The sequence below is a fragment of the Physeter macrocephalus genome, chromosome 4 (assembly GCF_002837175.3).
Source record: "Physeter macrocephalus isolate SW-GA chromosome 4, ASM283717v5, whole genome shotgun sequence".
In the NCBI taxonomy this organism is placed as follows: domain Eukaryota; kingdom Metazoa; phylum Chordata; class Mammalia; order Artiodactyla; family Physeteridae; genus Physeter; species Physeter macrocephalus.
The window spans coordinates 71,848,688-71,871,293 of NC_041217.1; the positions used below are offsets into that span (position 1 = coordinate 71,848,688).

The following is a 22,606-nucleotide window of genomic DNA, read 5'->3' on the forward strand; positions in this document are numbered from 1 at the left end:
AGACAGGAAGCCTGGCATTCCAGGGGGAGGGAAACACAGAGGCATCTCCAAGCTCCAGGTAAGGGAGCGGGAGAGCTGACAGTTCAGAAAGGAGGGGGCGGGCCATTGTCTGGCGCTGGCTCTGCCCTGAGGAGGGGACAGAGAGAGGGGGTCGGGCCATTGTGTTCAGGACTCAGCTCAGTCTTCCAGCACTAGTCAGACGGAAGGAGGAAACCTAGGAGGCACTGGGTAAGGGGTTAGGGGGGACTGGGCTGGGTGGGCGGCAAGAAGGCTGGGAGACAGTGGGGATGGGAAGAGGTGAGGGGGATGCTGGGGGAGTAGAGGTTTGGCGATATCGCTAGTGCCTTAGACACAGTAGGCACTTAATAATTATAAGTTGATTTGACTTGCTTGTGATTGTAAAAAGAGGGTAACGAAGGGCAGGGCAGGTGGGGCTAATAAGGAGAGCCAGGAAGCTGATGTTCCCCTGGACTGTGCTCTTCTGGGGCTGTCCCTGAAGCCAGAAGGGAGAGGTGGGGCGGGGGGGGGGGGTGGAAACTGGACCGGCTAGGTCATTGGTAAAGCCAGGAGTGGCTTCTCTCCTGGCTTCAGGAGCCCCTTCCTCAGTGAGGTATCCATGCTCGCTCAGGGTGCAGAAGATACGGAGTCCCTGGGGTGAGCATGGGGTAAGTGTGGGAGTGACATCCCCATCTCCCTTCCCACCTCCATCCCCACATCTACATCTCTATCCTGGGCTGAAAGCTGGCCAGAAAGGGGCTACTATTTGATGTGGTCTAGGGGCCGTGGGGGAGGAGTCCCCACTGGGGGGTCAGGGTTGAACTCAGCATTATTGTCATGGGGGTCCCCAGGCTGGGACCCAGGGCTGGGAGAGAAAGGAGCTGGGGAGCTCCCACATTGGAGCTATGAAATGGCACGGCCCCTACAGCCTGGTCCTGAACCTCTGACCCCTTCCTACCACCACCCCACCTGAACTGCTGCCTGACTCCAACCTCAGCCAACACACTTCGCCTCCCTGGCCTTGGTTTCCTGGTTTGTACAGTGAGGGAGTGGGACTCTGTCAGCTCTGAGCATTCTTGATATTTTGGGCAGGACCTGCTACATCATTTGCAGGGCCCAGTGCAAAATGAAAGTGTGGAGCTCCTGGAACAAGATCAAGACTTTCAAGACGGCAGCAGCTGGGCCTTAGACCGAGCGTGGGGACCTGCGTGACTGCGCAGGTCACATGCCCAGGAAGCCAGCCCTGGCTGTGGGCTCTGCAGGCTGCAGCAAGGGAGATGGCAGTGAAACTTGGGATCTGACTCCTGAGGCTCTGGTGCAAGACAAGCAGTGGTAGGGGCAGGGTGCCCTTCCTCTCCACCAGCCTCCTCCAGGGAACTAGACCAGAAGGCCCTTGTGGAGACAGGGGGTGGGACCTGTACCTGATGGCCTTTCTTCAGAGAGGTTTCTGTTTCCTCTTGAGTCAGGAATCACCCCAGAGGTACTGTTTCTTAGCCCATCAGAGATAGAACTTGCCACCCCCCACCCTACACACTTGCCTTCTCTATCCAAGTGGCTCAGAGCTGAGTTTCCCAGACTAGGGCAGGAGTAGGACTCCTGAGAGACAGTGTAGCTAAGGGAGTCACTCTGGTATGAGGCAGATATGAGTTTAACTTGGCTTCTGGCTGTGTAACCTCCTTTGCCTCACTTTTTTTTTTTTTTTTTGCGGTACTCGGGCCTCTCACTGTTGTGGCCTCTCCCGTTGCGGAGCACAGGCTCCGGACACGCAGGCCCAGCGGCCATGGTTCACGGGCCCAGCCGCTCCGCGGCATGTGGGATCTTCCCAGACCGGGTCACGAACCCGTGTCCCCTACATCGGCAGGCGGACTCTCAACCACTGCGCCACCAGGGAAGCCCCACTTTCATCATCTTTAAAATGGGATTATTGTGGTACCTAGCATCTAAAATTGTTGGGTAGACCAAAGCCTGATAATGCAGACTTCATATTCACTGGAGAGGCTGGGGAAAAGGAGACGTTGCCAGAAGGAGAATTCCTGGGTCTCTGGAGAAGGAGGAACTCGGCTCAGGGCATTGAATCTAACACTTCCAGAGAGGCGGGAATAGGGCAAGGACTGGGAGAGTGGGGCTGGAACCTCCTCCCCCAAGCCCCACCCACCCTATCAGAGCTCCTCCCAGAGACCCAGAAAAGCCAATCTGTTCAAGCAGAGAGGCCCCAGAGCAGGGTAGGCTCCCACTCTGAGCTTGAGGTGGGGTCTGGGTGGGAGTTTCCCTTGATTCTGAGAGTCTACAAAATGTTCTCTGGGTGGCTTAGACCATGGCTTCTCCCAAGGATCTGGCAACAAGACTCCATGAGAGTCTGGGGAAGTCTTAGGTAAGTCTTGATGGAAACAGTTGTCAGGAGGGGTTTGGCTGAGGCCAGCCCTCAGGGAAATTGAGGGAAAATGGGAGCAGAGGGAAAGGAAAGAAGGCTGAGCAGACTGATAAAGAATTCTTCTAAGGAGGAGCCTAGGCTGTCTCATCACCCTGTAGGCTTTGCTGTGGCAAGAGGGACGGAAGTTACACTACAGGAAGGACTTCCTGACCATGAGGAATGTGCATTTAAGAAGGAAGTGGGGGGCTTCCCTGGTGGCGCAGTGGTTGGGAGTCCTCCTGCCGATGCAGGGGACACGGGTTCGTGCCCCGGTCCAGGAGGATCCCACATGCCGTGGAGCGGCTGGGCCCGTGAGCCATGGCCGCTGAGCCTGCGCGTCCGGAGCCTGTGCTCCGCAACGGGAGAGGCCACAACAGTGAGAGGCCCGCGTACCGCAAAAAAAAAAAAGGAGGTGGGTTATTTATTGGAGTCGGATTAGCCCTGGGGTGTATGTGCTCTTTAACCAACAGTCAGCTGGGCTCAGGCTGAGTGGGCAGGAAACTACCCACTTTATAGCCCTTGGTGCTAGATGCCTATTAACCCTGCATTATGAGGTTCCCCCCGGAGCCTTCAGGGAGGGGGTGAGCAGCCATTATCAGGCGTTTGGGTGACCCAGAAGTATGTTCAAGCTCAGATGGGAAATTGTCTGGGTTTCCCACTGGCCTGATGCTGCCGTAAGAGTGTTAGAGATAAGACTACAGAAGGAATTTCCACAGCAAAGCCATGGATAAGAGCCTAATGCAATTGTTTTATTTATTTATTAGATTTTTAAAAGCCATTTCAAAAAATTGAAGTATAGTTAATTTACAGTGTTGTATTAGTTTCAAGTGTACAGCAAAGTGATAGTTATACATACATATATATATATTCTATTTCAGATTCTTTTCCATTATAGGTTATTACAAGATAATGAATATAGTTCCCTGTGCAATACAGTAGGTCCTTGTTGTTTGCAATTGTTTTATTTTTTAAAGACTATGGCCCAGTTGGAAGTGGGAGGTTTGAAAGTTTAGACCATTGCAGGGACTTCCCAGTAGGTAGGAATAGAGAGACCCCACCTTGTGGGTAAGTGGAAAGAGGAATATGAAAGACGGTGTCATGTCTCCTAGCTGGGAAGTCTTGAGCAAGAGGAGAAACCACTGCTAGTCTGGTTAGACTGAATGTGATGAGATAGAGGGACAGGGGAATGGCTGAAATGACCTAGAAACTTTCTGGCCTTTTAAACTTTCTGGATAGATGAGGTGAAAGAGAGAGGTGTGCCTCCTTTTAGTCCCTTCCCAATCCACCAACTTTCGCCCAAGCCAGGGATCTGTCACAACTTGAGAGGTGGAAATTCTGGTTTCCCTCGCCCAGAGCTTCCAGCGCTGGCTTTGCTGCTATGGGTACCCGGAGCGCCGCACGCCTGGCCCAGCCAGGCTGAGCCCCCATCCCCTGCCTCTGGGGCCTGGGAACCCCCCTTCTTTATTCTCTTGGATGGCACCCACGCCCAAGAGTCTGGACACCTAGGTTCTGCACTGTGTCTGGCTCAAGGGTGAGATGAGATGGGTGGCTGGGGGTGGCAGTCCCAGGGGAGGATTATGCAGAGGCTGGGAGACAGCCAGCCACTCCCTGCCCTGGGCCACTTTCCTCATGCTGCTGCTAGCCAGCCCTCCAGGCTGGACTCCCATCTCCTCCCTGCAAGAAGAGGCCTGTAGACCTGAGAGTCAGCAACCTAAGCCCATTTTGGGAGAGATCAGAGCAGGCTGATTCAGACCTGGTCTGCTTGTTTGGGTCATCAGAGGGTAGGGCTGTGTACGAGGCCCTGGGTATCAACAGATCTGAAAGTGCCAGGAGAGTCAGGTCTGAAGAATCTATATTGTGAGTGCAGGAATCTGCTCCCCAGAAAGTTCCCTGCCCAGGACCAGGCATTGGTTTGGGCTCTGGGCTATGGGAGGAGGGAAGGCAAAGAGTAAACAGCAAGAAAGACTTCACTGAGAGTAAGGTGAGAAAAGGCAAAGTGGGGCTATTGGTGCAAAGAGACCAGAAGGGCGGGATGGGGAACAGCTGGACTCCTACCCAGAGGGGAGAGTTAGGCGGGGTGAGGCCTGTGGCATGATGGAAGTGAGACTCTCTAAGGGCACTCTGGAGAGGAAACTGGCCGTCTCTCTAGCATCCCCCCCACAATACATACTTCTGCTGCCTGGGGCTATCTGATTGGCTCCCAGGGAGGATGTGGTAAAGACCGCTCACCCAGAGAGTGGCGGGTGCCTGTTTCCCCAGAGCCGTCTGGTGACAGCCTCTGGCTGAGCATGGCCCTTCCAGCCCTGGGCCTGGACTACTGGAGCCTCCTGGGCCTTTTCCTCTTCCAGCTGCTTCTGCTGCTCCTGCCACCACCGACGACTGCACAGGGTGACGGGCAGGGGCCCACACCCAGGGTCAAATACTACGCAGGTAAGTGTCTGATGGTCAGGAAGTGTCGGGGTGGCAACACTGGGCTGACTGAGAAAGGAGTGAATGATGAAACTCACCTGGGGCAGAGATTGAGGAAAGGGAAGCCAGGGGACCAGGGGGCCAGGGGCGTTGTGCCTTCTGGTTCTCCAGAGTTGGTGATTTTTCTTTCCCTCTTTAAATGTCACTGTTGTCAAACTGGTCACCTCAAACCCGTAACTGCTTTCATGCCCTCAAGTGCCCCAAAGCCAAGGCCCCTGCCAGAAGAGCATCTGTGGGCCTGGTGACCCAGGACACAGCAGGACACACAACTGCACAGATGATGCTGGACCACGTCATGCCCAGTACTGTGGACACCAAGAATACAAGAACTCAGTGTGGCCTGGCTGGGATATGGACTCTGGGACCCTTTAGGCACAGCTTGGCTGGTTTCTTACTGAGGCTGTGGTTACTGCTGGTCTTCCACCTCCAGGGAAAAGATTCAGGAAGGAACATGGGCCCTGTAGGAGTTGTAGGGACAGTCTCCTGGGCACAGCTGTGTCTTTAGCGTCTTTCTGGGGCAACGTGGTAAAGGAAACACATGTTGCCCGTTGATGGAGGGGCCTCCTCTGTTGGGTGCTGGGATTACAACATAAACAGGACTCAGCCCCTGCCCTCAAAGTGCTGATGGTCCCAAGGGGGAGGCAGATGAACAGACAACCACACTTTGAGGCGGTCAGTTCAGTAACAGAGGGGTGTACACAGTTCTGGGGAAGCCGGCCTCTCCAGCACCTTGCCACACGTTTCCCCAGCTCCTCCTCTTGGTTGGTCCTAAGAGTCTCTGAGCCTCCAAAGGTAACAATTAGCTAGTCAGTCCTCTAACTAATTCAAAAGTACAAATGTGCTCATGAGAGAGGATTTCAGAAGCTCCTCCCCCCTTGCTGATATGCCAGGGGACCAGGCACACACGCCCCACCTCTGCCACACCACGGTGATGGGGAGACCTCAGGGAACCTCCCACAACCAGCTGGAATCCCATGCCCAGGTGACATCTAGGCGCTTGCAAGAAACTTTGGAGAAAAACGTTTCCTTTCTGTTCAGCCTATGGCAGTGATTCTTGTGGTGGAAATTTCCTTCAGTAGAGGCGGGGAGGAAAGTGGGGCTGGTGAGTGGGGCCCCTACAACCCACAGCTACTCTTGACACAGTCCTATCCACATCTAGCTTTCCTGTCTGTGGCCGCCAATGCCTCCCTGCCGTCTCTCTGCCTTCTGCTCTCTCCACGGGTGAGGACCAACGTGTCCTCCCCCACCGCAGCCCCCAGGCCTGGAAGAGCATCCATTGTGCCTCACTTTATTTCCTGTTCCTTTGTCTGTCTCTTGGGTACAGGCCACCCTCCCCCAGCCCCAGTCTGTCATTACCCTGTCTCTGGCTGCCTTTCCTCTCTACTGTGAGCTCAACACACAAAGCTCCTATGGCTGCCAGCAGGGTGGGATGAAGCGGGGAGCTGCTGATGAAGAGTGGGTCCAGTTGCCAAGGTCTGGGGAGCACACTCTGCCAGCCCTTTTCTTCCCCTGATTTTATCTCAGAAATCAGCTGCTTGCCCACTGACTTCTCATCACTGTCTCCTTCTCACCACCTCTCAACAGGGGATGGACGCAGAGCTCTTAGCTTCTTTCACCAGAAGGGCCTCCAGGATTTTGACACTCTGCTCCTGAGTGGTGATGGAGACACTCTCTATGTGGGGGCTCGAGAGGCCATTCTGGCTTTGAATATCCAGGATCCAGGGGTACCAAGGCTGAAGAACATGGTGAGAGGCCAGGGGAAGGGCACGGGCTGGGAGTGAGGAGGGGGCCGACAGCTGCCCTGTGCTTGGGCTGCTTACGCATGAATAACCACCCAATTTGCTGTTACCTATAATCAGCAATTCTTTTATTAAAAAATATTTATTTATTTTATTTGTTGGCTGCGTTGGGTCTTCGTTACAGTGTGCGGGCTTCTCTCTAGTTGTGGCCCGCGGGCTCCAGAGTGCGTGGGCTCTGTAGTTGCGGCACGCGGGCTCTCTGGTTGTGGCTCGCGTGCTTAGTAGTTGTGGTGTGCAGGCTTAGTTGCCCTGTGGCATGTGGGATCTTAGTTCCCTGACCAGGGATTGCACCTGCGTCCCTGCATTGGAAGGCGGATTCTTAACCACTGGACCACGAGGGACATCCTCAACAATCAGCAATTCTTCGTATAGACATATATATATGATCGGTATAACAGACAAGAAACACTATAGTGGCCTCACTATTCATTGGTACCATGAATACTGGTTGAATAATATTAATTACTAAAATGGCTGATATGGAAATCATTGACATATGAGAGAAACATTGACTCAAATTATATCAATAATATGATATCCACCCACTGGTAGAAATCACTGAAGCTTCTGTGTTAAATTACAGTCACCCCCCTACTCATGGGAACAACATGAGGGAGAAAGGGAGAGGGAAGGAAAAAAGGGAGGGAGGGAGCTAGCAATTACTGAGCATCTCCACGATTTGTTTTGCTCAATGTGTGGTCTGTGGGCCACCTGCACACATGGGATGCCAATTAAAAATACAGATTCTGGGCTTCCCTGGTGGCACAGTGGTTAAGAATCTGCCTGCCAATGCAGGAGACACGGGTTTGAGCCCTGGCCCAGGAAGATCCCACATGCCGCGGAGCAACTAAGCCCATGCGCCACAACTACTGAGCCTGCGCTCTAGAGCCTGCGAGCCACAACTACTGAAGCCCGTGTGCCTAGAGCCCGTGCTCCGCAACAAGAGAAGCCACCGCAATAAGAAGCCTGTGCACCGCAGGGAAGAGTAGCCCCCATTCCTCCCAACTAGAGAAAGCCCACACGCAGCAACGAAGACCCAACACAGCCAAAAATAATAAATAAATAAATAAATATAGTTTTTTAAAAATACAGATTCTCTGAGGTGTGAGGAACTGACATTTTAAACAATTTCCCCAGGAAATGCTGTGTTTTTTTTGCCAACTGCTGCTTTTATACCATGCATGGCATTAGGTGCTTTAAATATGCTACCTAGTTGTGCCCTCCAGAAGCCTGTGCAATTGACCAAGATCACTCAACCAGTAAGTGGCTGAGTCTACATTCAAACTCAGGTCTGATTCCATAGGCCATGTTCTACCATGGAGCTGTGTCCTAATGAATAACAGTATCATCAGAGTAATAGCCAGGGTCACAAAGTGAGGTTATTATAGCCCACCAGCATGTAACTAACCACTATGCCTGCTGGTGATTTCATATCAGAGCCAAGGGGGGATGGTAGGTCAGAGCTAGAGCTGAAGACCTCATTCCCTTTATCTCCCCTTTCCCAATGCCCCACTTCAGATACCCTGGCCAGCCAGTGACCGAAAAAAGAGTGAATGTGCCTTTAAGAAGAAGAGCAATGAGGTAAGTAGAGGTGGAGATACTGGGGCTCTGGTAGAGAACCCTGGTGTCCCTAGACCATCACTGGATGATCTCAGGTTGGGCAGGCAGCAGAGGATGCTTGTCTGCATGATAAATGCCTGCATCGTGTTCTATAAAGACAGACTGGGACTGCCTCAGCATTGCCCTGCCCTTCTCCCTACTAGGGAGTGATGGAGCAGCCTCTGGGGGTCCAGGAGTTTGGGGCAAGTGCCCTGGAGGACTGAATTCTCTATCTCCCCCAGACACAGTGTTTCAACTTTATTCGTGTCCTGGTCTCCTTCAATGCCACCCATCTCTACGCCTGTGGCACCTTCGCCTTCAGCCCTGCTTGTACCTTCATTGTGAGTTATCTGGCACCAGCTCTCAGGCCCCAAGCATCCCTCCTCACTTCTACTCCCAGCTCATCCTCTGCAGCTCTGGAAAACTCTGGCTTTCCAGACGCAGGACCCTTGTGAGCTTCCTGGCCCCAAACCAATTTTCCTCTACATTCCCTCCCCTTCCTCCCTCACGCCCCTCCTTTCCCAGACATGAAACTCTGGCGTTCTGGCCCCCCAGCCACTCCCCCTCTCTAGGAACTCCAAGATTCCAACCTGTTGCCCATCTCGGAGGACAAGGTTGTAGAGGGGAAAGGCCAAAGCCCCTTCGACCCCGCCCATAAACACACGGCTGTCCTGGCAGGTGAGTATGAGGTTCCCTGGTCCACCCCAGCAACTGCTTTCCCTGGTCACTCTGTGACATATGGAATCTGACAATTTCCTGAAAAGCAGGGGACAGAGGGAGGAGAAGCCAGGAGCCTCGGAGCACAAAATCAGAGGGAGAATCAGGTACTCCAAACACCAGCTCCTGCTGAAACTGCCACAAAGGAGGTGGAGCGAAATGGATATGGAGAGCTGCACAGAGGCGGGTGGGTCCAGGAAGGGTCTCAGGCAGGGAAGAGGCCTGAGATTCAGTCATTTGTTCCACAAGTATGCTCTGTATGAATGCCCCCTCTGGTGTGCCAGGCATTGTGCTAGGGACTGTAGGGATTACAAAGAAGAAATCATGGTGCTGTGCCCTCCCGGACACAAACCATTAGACTTCCCACCCTGGCTTCCTGAAGGCGGTGGACTTTGACTGAGTGGGACCTTGAAAGATAGGTAGATGGGCAGGGAAGGTGTTCCATGAAGAAAAGGGTAGGACTTTCAGGGACGGAAACAAAACGAAGCCATCTTCGGGCAACAATGAGTGATTCTAACTGGCAAGTGGTTTAGCTGGGCATGGGAGGGAGAAGCCAGAGAAAAGTGCCAAAACACTGAAGGCCATAAGGTTGGCCATTCCCTCTGGGCAGAAGGACCTAAGAACGGTGCTCAGTGGGGGGCTGTGAGCTGGGCTTTGGGATTCTATAGGAAGGTGCAGAACACACGAAGGAGGCCAGAGACTGATGTGAATGCTGACAGGTCTGAGGAGGGCAGGGGCACCCTCCAACTGATGGGGTCTCCCCTCCTCTTCCCACACTAGATGGGATGCTCTATTCCGGCACCATGAACAACTTCCTGGGCAGTGAGCCCATCCTGATGCGCACACTGGGACCCCAGCCTGTCCTCAAGACGGACAATTTCCTCCGCTGGCTGCAACGTAAGGACCTGAGCCCCACCCAGCACAGGTCTGGCCCCCTTCCCCAAGTCCCAGAGACCTGGCACTGTGAACTGCTGTTAATTCACTCAACTCTTGTTTGTTGAGGCATACAGTGTGCAAGGCAGTACTGTTAGGCATTGGCGGTACTGCAGGGAAGAAGACAAAGCTCCCGTCCTCTTGAAGCTTTCATCTTACATAAATAATTAAAGAAGTACCAGTCGCTCCCCGCCCCCACCCCCCACCCATGGCTACGTCTCGACCAGCTGTGGGACCCGAGAGGTCGTGTCTCCTGTCCTCCAGAGCCAAGGGTTTTCACAAAGGGGAAGCCAGGGCATCCAGGTGCTCCATCTCTTAGCCCATCTGCCCCGCCCCTGCAGCGGACGCCTCCTTCGTGGCAGCCATCCCTTCGACCCACGTCGTCTACTTCTTCTTCGAGGAGACAGCCAGCGAGTTTGAGTTCTTCGAGAAGCTCCACACATCCCGGGTGGCCAGAGTCTGCAAGGTCTGCAGCCTGGGCGGCAGGCGGGGCTGGCTGTGGAGAAGCCAATGGGGAGATGGCAGAGGCGGGGCTGAGCGGGACCAATGGAAGTGAGGGGCGGGGAAGAGGGCGAGGTCACGTGGGGGCAGAGGGCGTCCCCTGACTCCTCCGGTGACCCTAGAACGACGTGGGCGGCGAAAAGCTGCTGCAGAAGAAGTGGACCACCTTCTTGAAGGCCCAGCTACTCTGCGCCCAGCCGGGGCAGCTGCCCTTCAACGTCATCCGTCACGCTGTCCTGCTGGCAGACAATTCGTCCACCGACCCCTATGTCTACGCTGTCTTTACCTCTCAGTGGTGAGCAGCCAGGCGGGAACGTGGCGGCTGGAAGCGGGATTACGGGTCAGCACCCTTGTTGCCCTGGCCCGCCAGGGAGGGTAGGAACTGATGTGAGCCGAGCACATACTCCACACTTCACATATGAAGGCATTTGATCGTCACCATCTCCCAGGAATTTGACTAATGCCCTTAATGTAGATGGGAAAAATAAAGCTCAGAAAGGTTCTTATTAGTTTGTATCCTGCCTGGTTCCAAAAAGGATAGGAGGCAGCTTACAAAAGGCAAACATTAAAATAAAATAAAATCCATGAGGAAATGGAAATAAAAGGAGAATAAGAGAACCCAGGGATCCGGTCAGCACATTACACATGTGCTTTACAAATGTGCATTACAAATGTGCAGTCCTGGGATGTCGGCACAAATTTAGTTCTGAGCTTCCTAATGGTCAGAGCAAAGAGTGAAACACCACCAGCGACATAAGATAAAAATACAGTCATTGCTTGGAGGCTGAGAAAGTTTAACTTACTTGCTGTGGTCTGGTACCTGCTGACAATATGTCAGGTATCAAAGATACCTGTTGTAAGCAGGGTCTGGTATCTATGGCATCCAGAACTGAGAATATGGTGTATGTCACAGGTTAAAGAGAACAAGAGAGACCTTTTGTCTCCACAGACCAAGGCTGAAGGAATAAAAATAGTTGTAGTCAGGCTCTGGTTGATTATCTGAGGACCAGGAATACATGGGATCCCCAAAGAGGAACACTTCATCTGGAGCCTGTTGGGCAGCTGGTTATACTGCCCCTCCCATGGGGGCCCAGTCTGGGCAGGCCAGGCAGGAGACACCCAGGGCATGAGCCCCATTTAATTCTCATTAAAGATAATCACACCTCAGATCCTAAGATGGGCTAGAGTCTGGGGCTCTCCTAGCCCTTATCACCACAGCTGGGGGCTGACCCAGCCCTTCATCCTCCTGCTCTTCTAGGGTTTCTCACCAAGGGTGGGCCAGGGCTGGAAGGGGAGCTTCCTGGTATAGCAGAGGAGGTTACAGACAATGTCCCCTCTGGCTTTCTCCAGGCAGGTTGGTGGGACCAGGAGCTCTGCTGTCTGTGCTTTCTCACTCAAGGACATCAAGCATGTCTTTGAGGGGAAGTATAAGGAATTGAACAAAGAGACTTCACGCTGGACTACTTACGGGTTCCCTGATATCAGTCCTCGGCCAGGCAGCGTGAGTACTACCCACCCCACTGAGCAAACCCTGCCTCCCCAGACACATAATATGCATGTCAAAGTACCTATCACGGCATAATAAATGCTAGTGTTCCCCGCACCCCCAGGTCCTGTCTGCTCAGATATTCACCCATTCTGGCTGCCCACATTCCACATGTGTCCAACCCCATCCTAAACACAGGGCAGCACCCCTTCACCCCAGCTGAGTGCACCCCAAATACCTGGGTATATCACTAAGGAAACAAGGGAGCATGGGCTGTGCCAAGGACTGTCTTGGGCATCTTCACCTGCATTTCTTATTTAACTGTTGTTTTTTGATCAGAGTGTATATGTACAGCATTTAAACAATCATATAGATTTACATGGTTGGTTACAAAAAACAGCCTTGTTTCCTATTCTCAGCACTTTTTCCTCTCTAGAGACAACCACCTTCAACTTTTTTAGCTGGTTCTTTTGATATTTATCTCTAAATCTTGAAATACTTTTCTTGCTACTTCTTGATGTTTCAGTGTCAGGCAGTGTCTATTGAATTCCCATTCTGGATGGTGAGGATTTAACCATGTCCCCCACCTGCACTCAGCGATGTGCTGGAACTGGTTTGCAGCAACTAGCAAGAACCCTTTGTGCATCTCTTTACAAATACAAGTTCAGTGACAATACATTGATAGCTTGAAATCAGCCATGGTGGGAATAATACATCATGGAAATCAGCAAACACTTCAAATCAGAGGTCCCCCTGCTCTTCGTTCCCCAGAGCTGCCTTATCAACACACCACTGCACCCACCCCTCATCTCCCAACATTGCTTTATAGTAATTTTGGTTAGATCAATATTTATATTATGATTCATTATTCACAACTGAGCCAGGTAGTAAGCCATGATTATTTTTCCTTTTTGCATAATTTAAAATTTTTCCCTGGGGTTAGTAATTATCTTGATTACTATTATTTTTTTTTGCTTTGTTTTCTTTCTTTTTTTTTTTTTTTGTGGTATGCGGGCCTCTCACTGTTGTGGCCTCTGCCGTTGCAGAGCACAGGCTCCGGACGCACAGGCTCAGTGGCCATGGCTCACGGGCCCAGCTGCTCCGCGGCATGTGGGATCTTCCCGGACCGGGGCACGAACCCGTGTCCCCTGCATCGGCAGGCGGATTCTCAACCACTGTGCCACCAGGGAAGCCCTTTGCTTTGTTTTCTAAGCTCTTATCTTTAATTCAATCCCAAACTCTTCCTCAGTTATCTGAATCTCTTTTAATAACAGATCCATTAGGTATTCTAAGAGTTTCATCTTCCCAGAGATCCTTCCTATCTGCTGCAGTCTGTACTATATCTACATCTTAACTACATCCGGGACACAGCTGCCATCCTGGAATCTCCCTTCCTCATCATTCTGGGCATTCCCTTTGCCTCTTTCTTGTGACAATCTGGTGTTTCTTGCATCCCACAACTTCCTCTCTTTTCTTTTTTTTCACTATCTTATTTTAGTGGAGATTCCCGGAAAGGGATACATGGCAGGTAAATTTTTTTGAGACCTTGAATGTCTGAATATGTCTTTATTCTACATTCACATTTGATAGTTTGCCTCGGTGTATCTAATTCGAGACTAGAAATAATTTTCCTTCCAAACTTTGAAGGATTCCTCTATTATCTTCTAGCTTCCAGTGCTGCTGTTGAGAAGTCTAAAGCTATTGTGATGCCCAACTCTTTGAATGTCACCTGTTTTGTTTTGTTTTTTTCTCACTGGAATCTTGTAGGACCTTTTTTGTGTTGCTGGTTGTTTTGAAATTTTTCATGATATTGTGCCTTGATGATATCTGTTCGTTCATTGTCTGGACATTCAATTTGCCCCTTAATCCTGGAATTTTAGTTCTTTCAGTTCTAAGAAGTTTTCTTGAACTATTTCCTCCTGTTCCCTTTTCATTCAACAAATATTTTTTGAGGCCACCTGTCACTGTTGTAGGCACTGTAGCAGTGAACAAAACAGACAAAAGTCTCTTTCCTCATGGAGCTGACATTCTAATGTCAGAATGTTTTTTCACTTCTTTCTGGACCTCCTGGACTAGTCCTCTACCTTTTAAAATCCTTGAAAAGATTTTTTCCATGTCTTTGGTTTTGTTCTACTTTCTGAGAGAGTATCTCAATTTTATCTTCTTTTTTTTTTTTTCCCCATTACGCGGCCCTCTCTGTGGCCACTGTTGTGGCCTCTCCCGATGCGGAGCACAGGCTCCGGACGTGCAGGCTCAGCGGCCGTGGCTCACGGGCCCAGCCGCTCCGCGGCATGTGGGATCTTCCCGGACCAGGACACGAACCCGTGTCCCCTGCATCGGCAGGCGGACTCTCAACCACTGCGCCACCAGGGAAGCCCTCAATTTTATCTTCTGATCCTTCTATCAGATTTTTAATTTCTGCTATCAGATATTTAATTTACTAGATTTTTTGAGCTTTGAATATGTCTTTTATTTTTTATTTTTATTTTTTTTTGCGGTACGCGGCCCTCTCACTGTTGTGGCCTCTCGCTTTGCGGAGCACAGGCTCCGGATGCGCAGGCTCAGCGGCCATGGCTCACGGGCCCAGCCGCTCTGCCGCATGTGGGATCTTCCCGGACCGGGGCACGAACCCGCCTCCCCCGCATCGGCAGGCGGACTCCCAACCACTGCGCCACCAGGGAAGCCCTGAATATGTCTTTTATAAACATGTTCCATTATAGAGAATTTTAAATATATAAAAAGTGGACAGAATAGTGTAATGGACCTCCGTACACCCATCAGCCAGCTTCAACTCATAGCCAATCAAACTGTTTCATCTATACCCCACCCACTTCTCCTCTTATTATTTTGAAGCAAATTCTGGTCATTGTTTCATTTCATCTGTATTAGTTTCCTATGGCTGCCGTAACAAATTACCACAAACGTGGTGGTGTGAAACAACAGAAATTTATTCTTTCACAGTTCTGGAGGCCAGGTGTTTGAAATCAAAGTGTCAGCAGGGTTGGTTCCTTCTGGAGGCTCTGAGGGAGAATCTATTCTATGCCTCACTCTGAGCTTCTGGTTGGCTGCTGGAAACCCTTGGTGTTCCTTGGCTTGTAGGCACATCACTCCAATCTCTGCCTCTGTCATCACGTTGCCTTATCTCTGTATGTCTCCTCCACTTCTCTTATACGGACATTTGTCATTGGATTTAGAGCCCATTGTAATCCAGAATGAGTCATCTTTTTAAAAAAGATATTTTATTTATTTATTTATTTATTTGGCTGCGTCGGGTCTTAGTTGCGGCATGCGGGATCTTTCATCGCGTTGCGCGGGCTTCTCTCTAGTTGTGGTGTGCGGGTTTTCTCTTCTCTAGTTGTGGCGCACAGGCCCCAGGGCGTGTGGGCTCTGTAGTTGTGGCATGTGGGCTTAGCTGCCCTGTGGCATGTGCGAACCTAGTTCCCCGACCAGGGACTGAACCCACATCCCTTGCATTGGAAGGCAGATTCTTTACCACTGGACCACTAGGAAAGTCCCCAGAATGAGTCATCTTGAGATTTTTAATTATGTATACAAAGACCCTTTCTGCAAATAAAGTCACATTCACAGGTTTTAAACGGACATGTCTTTTGCGGGGCTACCATTCATCCCATTACCTCATCCATAAATATTTTAGTATGTATGTCCAAAGGATAAGGGCCTTGAAAACAACAACATAGCCATAGTACCATTATCACACCAAAAAATTAATAATAGTTCCTTAATCTAATATGCATTTAGTGTTCAAATTTCTAATAGTCTCACAGATATCATAAGGGTTTTTTAAAAATATTGTTTGTTTATTGGAATCAAAATCCAAATAAGATCTGTAAATTTTGATCTGTAAATCTGTTGCTCTTTTCAGTCTCTTTTAGTCTGTATGTTCCCTTTCCAACTTCTTTTTTGCTCTTGCAATTTATTTGTTATGTAGAATTTTCCACAGTCTGGATCTTGATTTTGCATCTCTATGATGGAGTTTAAGTATTTTCTGTAAATTGGTTGGTGTTTGGATCTAGAGACGTAATCAGATTAAAGTTTGATTTTCGGGAGCAAAACTACCTCATAGTGGTAGTGTGGTCTTCTTTCAGGAAGTATGTAATCTCTGGCCACACTCTTTGAAATAAGAACTCCTCTTTTGTAGCATTATGTTCTTCTTTCATGGGTATACTATCTTCATACTTATCTCTCTTAAGATAGTAATGATACTTCGTTGTGGTTTTCTTTTCTCTGAGTCATTTCTGTTTCCTCTTAGGTTTTTGTTTATTCATTTTTTCCATTTCCTTGTTCTGATCTCTTTCATGTTCATGGTTTCACTCACATATCTGGTAATCCTTGGCTATCTACTCATATGTAAGAGGGAGGGACCATGAAGCTGTGTGGAAACTCTGCACCCTGGGCATGACTTGGCAACTTGAGCTCCGTGATAGCTCCACTGAGGTTGGTCTGGCTGGACTGCTTTGTTGGGGACCTTCAATGTCAATATCTTTAAGTCTTTCCTCTTGGACCTCTAGTCAGTTTTCCTGGAGTAGATTTTTCCAGTCTTCTGCCTGGAGGGAGATGGTCTGGCTCCTGGTGTATGGGAGCCATGGGGAGAGAGGGCTGGGTGTGGGGGAAGAGTCTCAGCAGGTACTATGTCTACTTGGATTTAATCCCCTGCTTTCATGGTGGTGTCACCCATCTCTGCTGTACTCCATTCAGAGTCCCTCTGTCTTACCCTCTCCAGAGAATAAACCTCCAGTTTGGGGCTAGGGTATGGAAGGGACAGTCACTCAGTGGCATGGAGCTGGGAGGAAATCTGCCTGCTTCTTAAAGAGACTTTCAAATAATCTTCTTTATTCAGCCCCTCCTTTACCCCATTTCCAGAGGTGACTGGGGCCACTAATCCGTGAACTTCAGGAATTCTGCCTTATAAATCAGATAGTTTGGGGTTATCCCTGGGCTGCCTTAAGAAGATTCTTTTATCCTGTTAAATAAGTCTTTTCCTATTTGTTCATTTGCTTTCCAGCTTCCAAAATGTGGCTGCTTTTGCCTCCTCTCCTGTTCTCCCCATCCCTGTAGGTTTGTGTCTTTAAAAAAAAAAAAAAATCCCTTTGGGAGGAAGTGAGAGTAAGTGCATATGCTCATTCTGGCATCAAAATGAAATACAGATGTTATTACATCACTTTACAGGTGAGGAAGTTGCAACTCATAACTTGTCTGAGGACATATCTTGTAGTTGACAGAGCTGGGGCTGGTGTTAAGACAGTGCTCTTGGAAATGAAGGACAAGAATCGTGACCAAAGATCAGGACACAGTTGTCCCAAAGCCACAGTATGCTGGTGTTGGCAGGGCCTTTCGAGAACAGCCGGTCCAACCCCCTCATTTTATGAGTAAGAAAAAGAAGGCCCAGAATGGAGAAGGGACTCTCCCAGAGTCACGCATCAAATTCATGCCACACCATGATGAGAAACACTCCCTGTTCACCACCCCTTTCTGTGACATCGTTCATTCAATTACTGACTCAACGAGCATTTATTGGGCACCAACTGTGTGCCAGGTCCTGTGTTAAGCCTGGGCTTACAGACATGAGTTCAAGGTGGTCCTTGTCTGCAAGGGACCCTCACTCTACTTCCTGCTGGTAGCCAGGCATCCTTGGTGAAGGTGATGATGGAGGAAAATAATGACAGCTAATGTTTATGAAATACTTACTTTATGCCAAGCACTGTTCTAATTACTTTTCATGTATTGGTGCATTGCATCCTCACAGCAAGCCTGTGATGTATTGGTAATAGGCCCATTACTCTGTTAAGGAACCTCAGGCACGCTGAATTCAGAGTCTGGAATTCAAAGCCAGGCAGTTCCCGAGTCCAGCTTTAATCCCCATCCTGAAATGAGGACTGCCAAGAGGAAGGGAGGCAAAGGAGATTAGCCAAGCGGGAGGGAGGGAGGGAAGAGGCAATGGGTGAGTTGAAGGAAGAAGAAAGCTGACCTGGTCTGCCTCCTCCCCCTTCAGTGCTCGGAGGGCCCCTCCTCTGATAAAGCCTTGACCTTCATGAAGGACCATTTCTTGATGGATGAGCCGGTGGTGGGGACACCCCTGCTGGTGAAGTCTGGTGTGGAGTACACACGGCTTGCGGTGGAGACAGCCCAGGGCATCAACGGGAATAGCCATCTGGTCATGTACCTGGGCACCAGTGAGTAAAGGGCTCAAAGCCACCCCTCAGGGGACCAGAGCAGGGACTGCAACTCGGGTTGAGGAGGGAAACCTTTGAGTTCATTCACTCAGGCATTCATTCAACAAATGTTTTCTGAGCACCTACTTTGTGCCTGGCACCCTGCTAGGCTCTGAAAATACAGTGGGAGAACAAAACAGCCCTGTCCCTACCTTCTCTGAGCTTTCAGTCTGGTGGGGGAGAGAAACATGGAGGGCTTTGGTGACCTTAACAAGAAGTGTTTATCTTATGGGGAAGACATGCTAGAGAGGTGAAGAGTGAGGGAGGATAGAGGGGGATCTGGAAACATCGAGAGTAGAGATCACAGATCACGCTTCAGGAAGCTTGGCTGTGAAGGGGAAGAGGGGAAGGGGAGGTAACTGGAGGAGGGCGTGGGATCCAGCCAGCAATCTTTTTAAAGATGGGAAAGATCGTCAGGATCCAGTAGAGAGGGAGATGGCGAAGAGATGGGCAGGTGAGGGGCTAAATGGCAGGTTAAGTTGCAGAGGCAGCAGGAAGCCTGGTTCTAGAACCAGGTGGAGGGACTGGTCGTGAGTGGGGGAGGTACAGACCTCTGCTGGGATGGGAGTGAAGGAGTAGAAGGGGGGATAAGACTGGAAGGGGGAATGTATAGACTTGTGGGGGAAATGGGCAAGAAGTAGAGGGAGCTCTTTTGTGAAGGCTTTTGTGTTTTCTACGAAGTAGGACACAAGGTCATGGGTGGGGCGGGGGGGTGGAGACTGAGGGGTAGAAAAGGTGGGAGGTTTGAGGAGAGAGGAATAGTTTCAAATATTCATCGTAGAAAGAAGGAGAGGGACTTCCCTAGTGGCACAGTGGTTAACAATCCGCCTGCCAATGCAGGGGACACGGGTTCGATCCCTGGTCCGGGAAGATCCCATGTGCCGCGGAGCAACTAAGCCCGTGCACCACAACTACTGAGCCTGTGCTCTAGAGCCCGCGAGCCACAACTACTGAGCCCGTGCTCCTAGAGCCCGTGCTCTGCAACAAGAGAAGCCACCGCGATGAGAAGCCCACGCACCACAATGAAGAGTAGTCCCCGCTCTCTGCAACTAGAGAAAGCCTGCGCGCAGCAATGAAGACCCAACACAGCCAAAAATAAATAAATTTATTAAAAAAAAAGAAAGAAAAAAGGAGAGACAGTCTGCGGGGGAGATGGGGAAGATTGCCAAGCATATATTATATTGAGGGCCTGGCTGAGGTGGATGACCTTGAGCTTTAGTGGAAGAAACCCATCAGGTTCATTCATTCTTTTAGGACATCAGCTGTGCATATATTGGGTATACAATAGAGAACAAAACAGACAAAAATCTAGCTCCTTTTTGGAGTGCGAGGGGACAGACAATAAACATACTGAAGAGTCAATTACTTGGTACATTATGAGATTAGAAAATAAACAGAGCAGTGTGTGGTCAGGAATGCCAGTTGGGGTGGTAGTAATTTTTAAAAGGGTGGTCAGGGTAGAACTCACTGAAGTGCCTTTGAGTAGAGACACTTGATGGGGGTGAGGGAGGCTGGTGATGTGATTTTCTACAGAAGTGCTCAGCAGTCCACTGCCCCGTGTCCATGGAGAAAGGGGACGGTTTGGTTCCTCCAGGCATGGAGTTTTATCAGGCAGCTGCAGAGGAAGGGCCGAGAGGCAAGGGATTTCCAGCCATTTCCAAGCAAGCTCCATCTCCGTGGCATAGAGGGAAACGGTCTGACAGATCTGTGTCCAGTGCACACTTCAGAGGGAACTTTCTGACAGCTGGGGAAGCCATCTGGAGTCAGAGAAGGAGTACGAGAGGGGTGTGTAGATGGGGTCAGACAATTTCAGCTCTCTCTGTCTCTTCACAGGCACAGGGTCCCTCCACAAGGCTGTGGTGAGTGGGGACAACAACGCTTATCTGGTGGAGGAGATCCAGCTGTTCCCTGACCCTGAGCCTGTTCGCAACCTGCAGCTGGCCCCCACCCAGGTGGGAAGGGGCCTGACCCTCAGATGGCCTTCTAGTGGGGCAGGCCTTGGGTGCTGGGTCCTTCCTAGGTGTGGCGAGGACGCCCTGACACTCTCCATCTCTCTTCCAGGGAGCAGTGTTTGCAGGCTTCTCAGGAGGCATGTGGAGGGTTCCCCGAGCCAACTGTAGTGTCTACGAGAGCTGTGTGGACTGTGTCCTTGCCCGGGACCCTCACTGTGCCTGGGACCCGGAGTCCCAAATCTGCTGCCTCCTGCCCACCCCCATCCCGTGAGTGCCAGTCACCCAGCTTATGGTCTTCCTCCTTCCAGGTGCTACTAACACATTCCCTGCAAGATTCTCCCGGCCTGTGGGGGGCTCCTCCAGGGATGGAGTTGCATCAGGCAGTTTTGAGCTGTTCCAGCCATCTCTGGGCTTCTCTTCCCCTCCTCTCTGTTCTACCTAGTCTCCCAGACCCACCTTCTTCCCCCCTGCACTTCGCTCTCTTGCTCCCTCCTCCTCCCACTCTTGGCTGTTTCAAGGGATAATTTTTGCTTTCCCTGCCTTCTCAGGGAGTCCTGGAAGCAGGACATGGAGCGTGGGAACCCAGAGTGGGCATGTGCCAGTGGCCCCGTGGGCCGGAGCGGAAGGCCTCGGAGCCGCCCCCAAATCAGTGAGTGTGGGACCAGGGGTGGCACAAAGGCTCGGGAGGACTTCTGGGAGGGGGTGGGCATTTCTGCCTCAGTTTCTCCCCCAGCACCTGCCTGGCTTGAGACCTGAATACCCAGAGTTGGACTGGATTGGGATGTAGGCTGTAGGGAGGAGGGATAGGAATTCTAAGCTGGGATTCAGGATTGGGGTTGAAGTTGCTTCTGGTGTCAGAGTTGGAGTCAGTTGCACTGGGGAGGTTAGGATGGGGCCCAGACTGGAGATAGGAAAGGGGTCAGAGTTGAGTTTCGGAGTTGAAATAGAAGTTGGAGGTGGGAGTTGGGGCCCACATGTCGGGTAGAGACTCCCTCCTGCCTGCTCTCTCCTTAACCTTTGGCCCCTTTCCCTTACCTACAGTTAAAGAAGTCCTGGCTGTCCCCAACTCTATCCTGGAGCTCCCCTGCCCGCATCTCTCAGCTCTGGCCTCTTACCACTGGAGTCACGGCACAGCAGCGATCCCGGACATCTCTTCCACAGTCTACCGTGGCTCCCTCTTGCTGCTACTGCGAGATGGGGTGGGGGGTCTCTATCAGTGCTGGGCCACTGAGAATGACTTCTCATACCCTGTGGTCTCCTACTGGGTGGACAGTCAGGACCAACCCCTGGCCCTGGATCCTGAACTGGCGGGCATTCCCCGGGAACGCATGGAGACCCCGCTGACCAGAGTCGGTGGTGGGGCTGCCCTGGATGCCCCGCGGTCCTACTGGCCCCACTTCCTCACCGTCACTGTACTCCTTGCCTTAGTGCTTTCAGGAGCCCTCATCCTCCTCCTCGCCTCCCCTTTGGGGGCACTCCGAGCCCGGGGCAAGGTCCAAGGCTGTGGGACCCTGCCCCTTGGGGAGAAGGCCCCATTGAGCAGGGAGCAGTGCCTCCAATCCCCCAAGGAATGCAGGACCTCTGCCAGTGATGTGGACGCTGACAACAACCTCCAGGGCACTGAGGTGGCTTAAACTCGGTATAGGCTGGAGCTGTCGGGTAGGGCAGGGCGCCTGGCCGTGCTGGCTGGGGGGACCGGGAGCAGTGCAGCCCTGACTAGGGTGGGAGTAGCACAGAAGACCACCTTCCTCCCACAAGAGGACCTTCTCCGCCACTCTGTGCCACCGATAGCACTCAGTGGGGCTGGGCACAGCGGCCTGACTCCCCTATGGGACTCCCTTCTGCCAAGCACGTGGCCTCTCTAATGGGGGCTGCCCCAGACCTGGACCTAGGCTATGATAGGAGGACCTAGAGAGGATCCTTCAATTCTGGCCATTCTGGGACCTTCCAGAAACATACTGCTACAGGAGACCCTAAAACACCAAACACCTAAGCAACTGTAAGATAGCACACCACACCTGGAGACTCCACTCTAAAAGCAGCTGCCACCTTGGACACCAACACTCGCCTCTCCCAAGGCTCTCCAGGACTCTGCAGGGAGCTGCCCCCTTCCTGCTCCCCTTATCAACTCAACCAGGGAGGTGTTTCCTGAAGTCTCACCTCCTTCCATCTTGCTTCAGTTGGTGCAGATTTAACCCCTTCTGGCCTGGCTAGAACACAGGGGCCATCTGAGCCTTGTTCACTCCTTTTCCCTGGCTGACCCCTGGACCCCTTTCCTCTCCCCTCTCCTTTGTTTTGGGATTCAAAAACCACTTGTCACAGACAGTTTATTTTTTATTAAAAAGACAAAGCTTATGACTGGTGCTGTTTTTGTCAGAGCAGAGTGTCCAGCCGAGGACCGCGGGAGGTAAGGGAAGCAGGCAGTCCGAGGACATTAGTAGGTTTGTAGGGTGATTATTCTCTCCAACTCCAAACCACCTCTTTTGCCCTGCCAGCTGCCTCCCAGCCCCCAG

General features: G+C 51.2%; 1 protein-coding gene across 3 annotated transcripts; it reads left to right on the forward strand.

The window, feature by feature from the left end:
* Positions 1–2,243: 2,243 nt before the first annotated feature.
* On the forward strand, positions 2,244–22,448 carry SEMA4A (semaphorin 4A). Of its 3 annotated transcripts, none has more exons than XM_007110373.4 (15): positions 2,244–2,368; positions 4,667–4,837; positions 6,461–6,621; positions 8,194–8,256; positions 8,517–8,615; positions 8,847–8,952; positions 9,772–9,888; positions 10,266–10,390; positions 10,548–10,720; positions 11,776–11,926; positions 17,922–18,102; positions 19,975–20,093; positions 20,203–20,360; positions 20,642–20,742; positions 21,135–22,448. In XM_007110373.4, the coding sequence occupies exons 2-15, from the start codon at positions 4,696–4,698 to the stop codon at positions 21,725–21,727; spliced, it is 2,289 nt and encodes a 762-aa protein (XP_007110435.1). In that variant the 5' UTR covers positions 2,244–2,368; positions 4,667–4,695; the 3' UTR covers positions 21,728–22,448. The 3 variants fall into 3 exon arrangements, with proteins under 3 accessions (XP_007110435.1, XP_007110436.2, XP_054940260.1); XM_007110374.4 differs by lacking the exon at positions 2,244–2,368 and adding an exon at positions 2,396–2,819; XM_055084285.1 differs by lacking the exon at positions 2,244–2,368 and adding an exon at positions 4,366–4,388.
* The last annotated feature ends 158 nt before the right edge of the window (positions 22,449–22,606 follow it).

Excerpts from the sequence above, each read along its gene's own strand:
- SEMA4A (XM_007110374.4), top strand. The coding sequence starts at position 2,726 with ATGGCCGCTGAGCCTGCGCGTCCGGAGCCTGTGCTCCGCAACGGGAGA. Across the intron at positions 4,838-6,460 it reads CAGGGTCAAATACTACGCAG|GGGATGGACGCAGAGCTCTT; the intron begins GTAAGTGTCTGA and ends ACCTCTCAACAG. Across the intron at positions 20,094-20,202 it reads TGCAGCTGGCCCCCACCCAG|GGAGCAGTGTTTGCAGGCTT; the intron begins GTGGGAAGGGGC and ends TCTCTCTTCCAG.